Raw genomic sequence first — 12,783 nt, forward strand, 5'->3', positions numbered from 1 at the left:
GAAGATCCCACATGCCACGGAGCAACTAAGCCCGTGTGCCACAACTACTGAGTCCACGAGCTTAGAGCCCGTGCTCCGCAGCAAGAGAAGCCACCGCAGTGAGAAGCCCGCGCACCGCAATGAAGACCCAACGCAGCCAAAAATAAATAAAATAAAATAATTAAAAAAAAAAAAAAACTTTATTTATGAAAATTTAAATTTTCACATGTCATTAAATATCCTTCTCTTTTTTCAACCATTTAATAATATTAAAAACTGTTTTCAGGTTGTGGGACCTATATGACCAGGCATTGGGGCCACGTTTGGCTCATGGGCCATAGTTTGCCAACCCCTGGTCTGGTCAGGGAGAGAAACCAATGAATACAAACATGCTGGTCACAAAGGAGGTTATACATTCTACGAGACAGGTATAAACAAATACCCAGAGAGTGCAGAGGTGGCAATAATTTATTTTGAAGATGGTTAGGGGAGTGCCTGAAAGAAAACAGGAGCCTGAGCCTCCAGCTAGGCTGGATTGACTCACAACTGCGTTCATTTCCCAAAGTAAGCAGTAGTCTACCATTTCCCTTAAAAATTAAGCATTAAATGAGAGGTGGGAAAAGAAATCAATTTTGAGCAATAATAATAAAGGCTAATGGTGGTTCGGGACTTGGTTGCAGCAGCCTAATTAAAATGATTTATAACTGCACAGAAAGACTCTTTTGTTTCCCCCTGTTTATTGAATAACAGCTCACATCAGCCGTTAGTCCATATTCAACCCATGGGAAATTACCTAATGGATTCTGTTCAAGGAACATCATCAAACAAACATGTGTCACTTTCCCGGCACCCTTCTTTGTGGTCGCTCAAGATAACTTCCAGGATGGAGCTGAAGGATATTGGCTAATTGTGGTTCTAGACATTTGGTCCCCTATCAGCAGTCATGGGAACCCCTAAGCTTTGGTCTCCATCAAGGTACTTTCCCCTTTAGCCTCCCCAACCCTGACTGAGGAGAAGGCAAGCTAACACAGGCTGCTGGCTAGCATCCAGCACATCAGACGCCTCCTCCTGACCTCTGGAAGACACCCTGGCCCTGCTGCAGCTGTGGGTAAAGCTCCAGTCCAGGGCAACCCTGAGACCTTAAAGTATTGTGCATTTGAGGTGTGACGTCTCATTGAGGAAAGAAAGACCATTTTTCTGTAGGGAATTAGTTTGACTACAAGACTCAGGATCATCCTTGAGTTCATTTCTGGCATCCTTAAAATAGGGAAGAGCCAGTGCTTGAACTGTTCCATGGGGTTTCCAAAGGAATCCATCTATTTTGGCCATTGGTGGTGGTAACGTGCAATGACCATGTGCTTCACTCACACTCCTCCTGCTGGCACTGTGGCCAGAGTTGACTCCCCTTCCCTCAAGCTTAAAGTTTGTCAAATTCCATTAAAACTACTTATTTTGTAGAATGTAACCTAAAATGGTCTTGAATTATCCTTGGGTAACCATTTCTATATAAATCTATAGGCCAAAGGCATTTAAAAATGGCAACAGTAAATGAAAGTCTGAAATCTAGAACTTAAGCTTCATAGGGAAGTTGCAAAATACAGTACTTGAGAGCTTGGCCTCTAGAATCAGACCTATCTGTGTATGTTATGGTAAATTACTTTATCTGTGCTTTAGGTTCCAGAGCCATAAGATAGAGATGATTCTGTGGGTTTTTGCTTAAGACTATTTAATATTTAAGCAAAATCAGAAAGATCAGTTGGTCATTTGTCAGATCAATGGCTTAAACCAGATCTAAAGTAGCCAACAGGAGCAGTTTCGCTATAGCAGCAGACACTCTTGCAAAGTTTGGGGCAGAGATGCAGCCTGAGGGTGTGTGAAACACATTCAGGAGAGCAGTCCACTGCACTCAACACAGCTGGCCCGACCAGCGTGTGACAGAGCGTCCGCAGTGAAGGCAAGGAAAGACTCAAACTTGGAAAACATCCTCAATCATTTGGTGATTCAGCAAATTGATCACTTAGTGAATGAGTCTTTGACGAATTTGTCTACTTTCAATAATAGTACCTTCATAATGGGGTTGCTATGAGAATTTAATGAAATGATGCGTGTAAAGCATTTAGCACACTGCCTGGCACAAAGAAAGTAGAAAAGATAAATGTACCCTTCCCGCCTTGGGCCCTGCTGCCCGCTTCCTGGCTGCAATAATTATTAGGGTCTTTTTGCTTTATTAATGCCAGTAATTTAGTAGTAATCTGTTCTTGGTTTTATGCAGGCTAAAAAGAAAGCCGCCATCAGTAAGATTTGTAAGAAAAGTATCCGAAACTTGAGAAGAAATCTGAGAGAAGAAATACCATGTCCTTTCAATGTCACACTGGCATATTGTCAAAAAAGACCTGCCCAAGGATTATTTAACTGTCTTAGGCAGGGGTCAGCAAACTTTTTCTGTGTAGGCCCAGATAATAAATATTCCTGGCTTTGCATGTCTCTACTGCAACTATTCAACTCTACCATTGCAGCAGGAAAGCAACTACAGACATTATATAAATGAATGGATATGGCTATGTTCCAGTAAAACTTTATTTCCAAAAATGATAACAAGCCAGATTGGCCCACGGACAATAATTTGCTGACCCCTTGTTTTAGAAGAACATGACTATGTTTAACTTTGTCATTTACTATTTGCTCAAGCCTAGGTACTGTGAGGTTATGTACTAACGTGTAGATTTTTGACTACTAGAGGAGATAACCCCAACAGTTATAGTTTTATTGCCCTGTAGGACATAACCAGTTTCGTCTCTAACCTAGCAATCTTATTTTAATATATTTCTAAAATACTTAGAAATATCCATTTCCTTTTTTTTTTTTTTTTTTTTTTTTTTTGTAGTCGGGGGGCTCACTGCTGTGGCCTCTCCCGTTGCGGAGCACAGGCTCCGGAAGTGCAGGCTCAGCGGCCACGGCTCACGGGCCCAGCCGCTCCGCGGCACGTGGGATCTTCCCGGACCAGGGCACGAACCCGCGTCCCCTGCATCGGCAGGTGGACTCTCAACCACTGCGCCGCCAGGGAAGCCCCTATCCATTTCCTTAAATGCTCTTGGAACCATCCTTACTGTCTTCCTGGTTCCTTCATAAATGAATTAAATAAATTTTTGACACATGTTCACTCTACACTGGTGTGCATAGTGTTTTTTAACTTTTACATATTACATTTCAACAAGCTCATTAATTAAAGTGCCATTTACAGCTCAGTTTTAGAATAACAGCTGTCATTGAGTGACGTGCCAGATAGCACATTCAATACCTTAAATGCATTTATCCTTATATTATGCCTATAAAGTAGGTATTATTATCACCATTTTGCAGATAAGGAAAAGCACATAGAAGTTAAATAGTAGCTATTAATTGATATAACTTACAGTAACGCAGGTTTTTCCTCACTCCACAGCCTAATAGTAAAGCTGAACTGCCTTCCTTGGAAAATAACACCATTGACTTAAGTACAATCCTGTTTAACATGAACTTTCAGTCTTAATTTCCAGATCATAATCCAATTTCCAGGACCTAATCCAGTTTCCTGATATTTACACTCAGACATGTAACCCCTCACGACTAAAATTATGTGGTTTTTTTCTTGTTTTACCTTGACAGGTTTAGCTTTCCCCGTTAGCTTTATACATGTACTGTTTGTCATGTTTATTACTTTCAGGTGACTTGAAAGATGATAAAAATAAGACAGACAAGAAGGATCAATCCAATGTCAGAAATGATTCAAAGAAAACAGATGGTAAGAGCATAATTCCCATTATATTTTTCCATAAATTGTGCAATTTAATGCAAGCTTGTTAGATTTGCACATAAAGTTGCAATCGTGTGGAATTGTTAATATAGTCTTATACCCTGAAAAAAAACATTCACTGCATTTAAAGAGTACTATTATCCCCTTTTCAATAATTTACAAATTATTGTTGTATCCTTTCCCTTCCACCATACTTTCTCCATCACAAATGAGTTCTATACTCTTTCTTTTCCCACTTGCCATTTTTCATTTTAAACTTTATGAAAAGTTGATTCTGGGCTTGCTGATTATAATGGAATGGAATATAAGTCTCTGTGAATTATGCAGCGTAAATGGGAAATGTTCATGTTTTCAGTTTTCAATTTTTTATACCTTTAATGAGTTATTATTTTGGGGAAGAACAAAAACAGAAATCTGTTCAGTGTTATCAGTATGTTGGGAGGCCCACATACTGGAGAATGTGCATAGCTGTAGAATACAGTTTGGTCAGCAAGAGTACATCTTAAAGGCAAGCTTTGGATGACAATCCCAGACCAGTTAGAAAGAACCTACATTGTGATGGGCTTCATGAGCACTGCTTTTACTTTGCATAAATAGCATTCCATTCTTTATAAACTCTGAAAGTTCAAATTATATTGCCCTCCAAACTTTGGACCATCAGATTGAGAAAACTACTCTCACCTTTTATATAATCCTCCTGTTTCAATTATAACATGGGCTTATTCCTAGTTATCCCCCCATACATATAAGTGATATTAAACTAAAAATGAAAGTTTTAGGAAGTGGTTTTTGTTAGGGTCTCAGACTCTTTGAACCATACCTCCCTGCAGACATTGTATTAGATGCTAAGCTATTCTTTGAGTAGTTTGGTTAGTCAGAGAAGAACAAATGCAGGGTAATCAGGTTGAGGAGTAAGAAGAAATTTGAATACAACTCATACATCTGTTAAAAAGAGAGAATTGCCTTTAGTTTTCATCTGTAAGCCATTGTGATATGCTCTCTTTACCCATATGCATGAAATCAGTTCTTTCTTTGAAGATCATTCAAATAACTCACCCCAGGTGTCTTATCACATAATATCTGGGGAACACACATGTCCAATTTTTTCACCAAATTGTTTATGCAAATGGAAACCACTTGCTTAATACATACCCTCCTTGAATAATTGTGACTAAGACATGAATTACATGGAGATAAAATAGGATTCAGAATGACAGTCTCTTAGCCAGACTCTGTTATGGGTAAGGTTTGTTCAAGTCCCAGACATCATTAGACCCAAGTTAAGGTAACACAAGCCAGAATATGTACAGTAGAGGAGAATACTGTTAGTTATAAACCCAGCACCTGGACACCTGACCCATCCTATATCCAGTGACTGACCCGTCTGAATTCCTACAGCATAAAAGCCCAGAATAAACCAATTCCCAGATCTTTAACATGGGGTCTTGAATCTTGTTGTATGTTTGTATTGTGCTATAAATAACAGTTGTAATGTATTCATGTGAGCATTGTAGGTTAAATTTTATCACCTTCATTACGCCCTTTTATTTTACCTGTGTCTTTTTTAACTGAATTATCACCAGTATTTTAAATAATTAAACTGTTTTTTTTTTCTGGTGGGGTGAAGTGATGAAATAGATAATTTGTTCTATTGTACAAATAAGCATAAAGCTTGATTATTTAATAAATAGGATTCTTGATCCCATAGGGCAGTGAACAGGATGCAGTAAATAAAGAAGGGACATTTTCTGATGTCTATCCTTTTTCCCTCCATAACTCCAACCTTCCACTGATTCAAACTAAGTCTGGTGTGTCCATATACTTGTAAGTCTGGGCATGAAAAACTTTGTATTTTAATTTCATTGATGGGCTAACACGACATCAGTCATTATCATTGCTTTGGTGTCATCAGGACTTAGATCATTGGGCTTTAGTTACTTGTGTTATCTTAGCCCAAAATCCTATCAGGACTAAAGTTATTTCTTAGTGGCATGAAGTGGAAAAGAATTTGATCAGCTTCATATACCCCTTCTCCATTGCATTAAAACTCTCTACTTTAGAAAAAATTTTAAATGATATGCATATCAGTAGATATATTGATTTTTAGAAACTATCTAGTAACAAACAGATACTTTTTGAACATTTCTTTTTAACGGATCTTATTACATCTGATGACCAGAGGGAGTCAATTTAACTATTTTTAATGCTCCTACCCTTAATCCAACCCCTGGGAACCAGCTTTAATTTTTGAAAGGGAGTATCCAAGCACAATTTGGTGCCCAGTGTGATCAAACCCACTATGTTATGAAGTTTAATATTCTATGCATTCAGAAAGAAACTCAATGGAAACTAGACTACAGTTGGCTATTCCCAAGCTCCAATGAGCTGAGGCACACACAGAAGGAAGGAACATGTGCTGAAAGGGTAAATTACATCCTGGCAAAATGAACACATTGCAGTTGTACATTATCTCTGTCAGGCTACTAAAGTACTGTTTAGTACCCTGCAGCACTAATTTTCTAACTGACTTCAAAGAATGAATGCTCTTTGAAAATACCTTGTTTCTTAGGGAGAAATGTACTAACATAAAAAGATCTAGGTTTCTGAGCCAAGATTCTCTCAGAGGCTGTTTTTACACTGTCATTGGGAGACTTGTGGGGTGCCACATGAATGAATTATTTTCAGTGTGTTTTTAGTCATGTTTGAAACAACATAGCTATAATTTTTATAGTTGCCCAGAAATATGAATTTGCCCTTAACTTTATGTGACTGCATTAACAGAGATATAAGAGATAGCCACTGTTTGTGTCTCTCAAATGATTCTCTATAATTAGGCCCTGCAAGGTTATTTACCAAGTCCCAGGGAGGGAGTTCAGCAGGAATTTTTCCTTTATTGAATGTTCTGGGAATTGGGATGTTAAAGATGTCAGTTCATGAAATGTAAGTCAGTTGTGGAGAGTGGAGTGGACAAAATACAATCCATGGACATCTGCTTCTGCAAAGAGCGCTACCAAGAATTAGGTTTACCCTTCCACCTGAAACAGTTTTTTAAAAAAGACAACATATGTGGAAGAATGGTTTTTCAAGAAATGAAGACATCAAGAAATATTGGGCATCAAGAAATGAAGACAGTGCTCTCTAAGAAACAAATGAAGTAAGCCCGACGATTGCCTCAGCTTACTGCATTGAGAGGGTTTCCAGGCAGACCTGTTGGATTCCTTGTGTTGAGGAGTTGACTAAGGATCCAAGGATACCAAGGCAGCTATAATTAATGGGATAAAACACAAGAGAGGATAGAACTGAAGAGAGATAGAACTCTAGAAATCTGAAGAGTATTCATCAGAGTACTAATTGACTCTCAATGAGGAAACCACCTGAGACCAGGAAAGAACCATTCAAGAGGTTTAGAAAGAACAGTCCTGATGTTCACACTTCACACAGAGCAATAAAAGTGCCTATTCCTACTAGCCAGACTAGAATACCTCATAATTTAAAGGGAATTGGAATTTAAAGGGAATTGGGTAGAATACTCATAATTGTCTTGCCTTAGCAGGGGAATAATTAGTTGTAGGCTAAATGTTGCTTTAGGCTCACCTAACAAATCTTAAAATCAAGATATAAGAGGATCAAAGTGTTTCCAAGTAACTGCATCCCAGGATAAAGCATGCATGTGTGTGTGTGTGTGTGTGTGTATACACACTCCCAGCAAGCTAAAATTCACAATATCTAACATCCAATCAAAATTTACTGGACATGCAAAGAAGGAAGAAAACACTACCAATAATAAGAGGAAAATAACAACCAATTGAAATCAACCCAGAACTGAAACAGATGTTAGAATTAGCAGACAAGAGCATTAAAGTAGTTCTTACAGTTCTTACAACTGTAGCCCATATGTTTAAGTAGAGACATGAAAGATATAAAAAAGATCAAATGTCTAGAGATGAAAACTACAGTGTCTGATATGAAAAATATACTGGATGGTATTAACTAAATAATATTGTATGAGATTAATGATAAACACACTGGATATGATTAGACATTTTGGAAGAAAAGAGTAGTGAGAATTAGCAATAGAAACTATCTGAAATGAAGCACAGAAAACAAGAATAGAAATTGTAAAGAGCATCAATGAGTTGTAAGACACCTTCAGACAGCCTAATGTATGTGTAATTGGAGTCCCTAAAGTAAAGAAGAGGGAAAGGAGGAAAGAATATTTGATGAAATGATGGCTAATATTTTGCCAAATGATGAAAACTATAAGTCCATAGACTTAAGAAGCTCAATAAAACACAAGCACAAGGAATATAAAGAAAATTACACCAAAAGCATATTATAATCAAATTACTCCAAACCATTAATGAAGAGAAAAATTTAAAAAACAGCTAGAGAAAAAAAAAAGATACATATGGAGAGATGAACAAAGATAAGGATAACAGTAGATACAATGCAAGTGAGAAAACAGTGGAGCAACATCTTTAAAGTGCTAAGGGGAAAAATTCAACCAAGAATTTTATACCCAGCAGCAATATCTTTCAGATATTAAAAACTGAAAGAATTCATTACTGGTAGACCTACACTACAAAAAATGTTAAAGAACAGCAGAAGGATGGATATGCCAGATGGAAATATGGATCCACACAAAGAAATGAGGAGCACTAAAAATGGTAACTAGATGGATAAATATACAATATTTTTTCTTATCATTTAAATATCTTGACTATTTAAATAATTGACTATTTGAACAGAATAATAATATATTACTGAGTTTATAGCATATATAAAACTAAAATGTATGACAGCAATAGCATAAAAGTGAGAAGGGGAGAAATGTAAATATGCTATTGTAAAGTTCTACTATCGTACATGAAGTGATATAATATCAATTGAAGGTATTGGATTGGCCAAAAAGTTCATTCAGGTTTTTGGCCAACCCAATAGATTGAGATAAATTAAGAGCATATACTGTAAACTCTAAAGCAATTACTAAAATAACAAGATAATGACATATAGCTAATAAGCCAAAAGAGATAAAATGGAATCATAAGAATAATTAATCCAAAAAAGGTAGAAAAAGAATAAGAAGAGAACAAAGAATAGATGAGACAAATAGGAAACAAATAGCAAGAGTATAGACTTAACACTAAGCATATCAGTTATCACATTAAATGTAAATAGCCTAAACAGCCCAAATAAAAGGCAGAAATTTTCAGATTGTAAGACCCAAGTATATTCTGCCTTTATATTAAAAGACAAAAAAACCCAAAAATAAAAGGATGGAAATTGGTGTGCCAAGCTAACAGTAATCAAAAGAAAGCTTGCATGATTATATTAATACCTGATAAAGTAGATTTCATAGCAAAAACTATCACCGGAGAAAGGAGGTTCATTTCATGATAAAGTCTATTTATCAAGAGGATATAATAATCCTTTACATTTATGTACCAAAATGCATGAAATGAAGTATAAAAAAATTTTAATACACAATTCTATTTGGAAGCATTAACATCCCTCTCTCAATCATCGACAGGCTAAGTATATATAAAATCAGTGAGGAAAAGAAGACTTGAATGACATTATCAACCAACTTGACTTAATTGGCCTTCCCAGAACACCCACAGTATGAGAATACATATTCTTTTCAAGTGCACATAGGACATTTATAAATATAGATTACATTTTGGGATGTAAAGCAAGTCCCAATAAATGTAAAATGATTCAAGTCATACAAAGAATGTTCACAGGTCACAATGGAATTACATTGTCATAGGATGTTCACATTGTTTTATTTTCTTTTTAATAGCTATAGAATTTATAGTGATGTTGTCTTTATCATTTTTTATATTGGTGATTTGTGTATTCTCTCTTTTTTTCCTGACCAGTCTGGCTAGAGGTTAATAAATTTTATTAATCATTGTCATTAATATTTTCCATTGTTTTTCTGTTTCTATTTCATTGATTCTGACCTGATCTGTATTATTTCCTCTCTTCTGCTTGCTTTTGGGTTTGGTTTGCCTTATTTTTCTAGTTTCTTAAAGTGGAAGTTAATGTCATTGATTTGAGATATTTTTCCTTTTCTAATATAGGCCTTTAATGCTGTATATTTCCCTCTAAATACTATTTTAGTAACATGCCACAAACTGATTTGTTGCATTTTTAGTCACATTCATTTCAAAATATTTTCTAATTTTATTTTAATTTCTACATTGATCTAAGGATTATTTAGAAATATATTCTTAGTTTCCAAATATTTGGGAATTTTCCAGAGGTAGTTGAAATTTAAGTTCTTTCTAAACTGATCTATAGATTCCATGCAATCCCAGTTAAAATCCTAGCGGGCTTTTTGGGTAGAAACTGACATGCTGGTTTTAAAATGTATATGGAAATGCAAATCACTCAGAATAGACAAAGCAACTTGGGAAAAGAAGGAAAAAATTGGAGGACTAAACAGGTAGGCCTGATTTCAAGACTTATAAAGCTATAATAATCAAGGCAGTATAGTATTGGCATTGAGATAGACAAATGGGTCAGTGGAGTGGAATAGAGGGTCTAGAAATAGATCCACATGTATATGGACTTCTTATTTTTGACATCGTCAGATGAAGGAATTCCACATTGACAGTAAATGAAGGGTGGATTATGCTGTAGAAGACTTGTTGACACTAAAATGAATACTTGTGACCAATGTGTGGTTTTGATTGCTAGTTTACTGTGAAATATATCCTTCATGTACACTGGAATGCTCACATCTACTGGCCAGTCAGCGGTTTCTTTCTCCCAAAGGAAAACCTACTGGGGAAGTCAAATCACATCAGAAAGTTGCCTACTAAGCTGATAATGTAGGGGAAGTTAGTTGATGAATTGTGACTTCAAGGTAGAATATCCTGAAATGTCTGTCTCTACCCTTGGGATGGATCTGCCAAGAAGAGTGAATAGGGACCATCTTGTGTACACTAGATACAGACAGTGCAAGAGGCGGCCCTCCATGGCACCCCTTTTACGTCTAGTCTCCTTTTGGATCTCACATTCAGTATCAGATATGTTGATATCTTGGGGTAGATTCTCATTCTTGTTCATTTTCAGTCATCCTTGATGGCATGTCTGGACCTTGATCTTGATGAAACTTCTTTGTTTTTAAGGCAACAGTCCTCAAACTTTTTCTCTCTTATTTTCTTTTCCTAACATATTATCATAAGCTTTGCATACCTCCCAAAATTATGCCCAGATCATGAACTCTGGTGGGTAAAATAGGCCAAAGATGGTGAACAGTTCTGGGGATACTAGCTGGTACCCTGCCCTTTTCTCTCATACCCAAGATGGTGCTACACTATAACAATAACCTTGAGTCCTTTCTAGTTTACTTTAAAAATTAAACCTGTAAGACTGTAGGGCTTAACTGTTTTTAGCAATGATTGATTTGCAACACACTTCACCATTGATTATGCCACTGATGTCAACACTACTGTCTTGAGGTAGTTTCTACAAATAGTTAATCCCGTCCTTTGGATTTTTTACTCGCTTCCTTCTCAGAGGATAACATTATTTCTTAGTTCTGGGAAGATATCTCACTGTAGCCTTCTATGTATTGACAAAAGTAGGTCTATTTCCTTAATGAAGGAATTGCCTTCCACATGAGAATCTAGGATCCTTATGGGTTATTTTTCATGAGTGTACAGGGACCAAACATCTGGAGTGCCCTGGGTCCCAGTTAAGATAAGTCATCATAACAACACATGTTCTGATTAATATCCCATTTCCCTTAGCCATTTGTCCATGGAAACTCTTGTGACCCATTTACTTAACATATTTATATGTATCAACACATGGAGCATCAACAGTGAGTACATGCTGTAGTTTAGCAAGAAAGAGGCATGAAATATTTGCTTTTAAAAATATTTTATGCCTTATTTTCTCAAGTAGTGTGATAACCCAAGTGTCTTAACCCTCCACTGCAATGTCCCTGTCAAAGGAAAACAACAAAAAGTTGATAAATGTATGAGAGAATTGCAATATTGTTTTTAGATGCCTGTTATTCTTATGCATCTAGATAAGATCCCCTAATTAGATTCTAAAAGGTTTTGTTGCTTAAAGTTGTTGATTTATATACTTCAGTGCCATTTTCTAATTGATTTTTGAAGCCATGCTGTAGGTTGACCCAACAAGGTTTGTTGTGAGTGCAGCAATACTGAAACCCAATATAATTTTTTTGGATGGATTTTGGGGAAAACTATTAGCCAATCCATTATACGTGGGTTGGAAGTGGTCAAATGGGGTGAACTCAGAAAAGCTCTTTGTTCCTTTTTGCTGCGGATGATACACTTGAGAGCATGGAGGTACAGAAGCCATTGACATCCACATGGTTCTAGCATTGATGAGTCACAGTGAATCAGAACAGTTAGCTCTTTTGGTTACGATCATCCATTTCAAACCAATGTGTTTTTAGTATAGTTTTAGGTTCAGTGAATATCCTTGCGCTTTTTAAGGAGGGTATATAATACATAGCCTCATGGTGGATTATAAAGGAACAAGGTGACATGCAACAATTATTATCTTCCTGTAGGTTTTGTGTTATTGAAATTCACATTTGTAGTATCAAACAGCAACTGAAATTGTGTGTGTGTATATACATATATATATATGTATGTATATTGTGTATATATATATATGTATTGTGTGTGTATCTATGTATATATACATATATATAATACAATGTAAGATTGGGGGGTTTAAAATAATTAAATTGTGTTCTACTAAAGAAAACTTCTAAAGTCAATTCATGCTTTTCACGTAGCTGTTTAGATTCCAGTCTCTTACCAAATAACTACATAGTAGAAATGTCACATAAAACTATATTGTGTACTCTTTGTTAATGACGAAATTAATATTTTTAAACAACTTTTCCCTTGCAATTATTGGTGTATAAGCTTTCATTGTTTCAGTCTATCTTCTAGACATCTCGTTACACTCTTAATGTACCATTGTATTTTTTTTTTTTTTTTTTTTTTTTTTTG

At 36.1% G+C, this 12,783-nt stretch overlaps 1 protein-coding gene across 8 annotated transcripts in view; it reads left to right on the forward strand.

Annotated features, from left to right (window-relative positions):
* The window catches only part of PDE1C (phosphodiesterase 1C), a 476,007-nt gene that overhangs the window by 424,446 nt on the left and 38,778 nt on the right, over positions 1–12,783 (forward strand). For 7 of the 8 annotated variants that reach the window (XM_027102260.1, XM_027102255.1, XM_027102254.1 and 4 more), the window contains one exon: positions 3,683–3,760. The exons of the other annotated variant lie outside the window; for it this stretch is intronic. In XM_027102260.1, the coding sequence (XP_026958061.1) occupies positions 3,683–3,760 (78 nt within the window). The remainder of the gene's footprint in view (positions 1–3,682; positions 3,761–12,783) is intronic. 8 annotated transcript variants of the gene reach the window in all.

This window comes from Aethalodelphis obliquidens, unplaced genomic scaffold (assembly GCF_003676395.1).
Source record: "Aethalodelphis obliquidens isolate GAN/ISIS:26980383/991018 unplaced genomic scaffold, ASM367639v1 scaffold5, whole genome shotgun sequence".
NCBI lineage: Eukaryota > Metazoa > Chordata > Mammalia > Artiodactyla > Delphinidae > Aethalodelphis > Aethalodelphis obliquidens.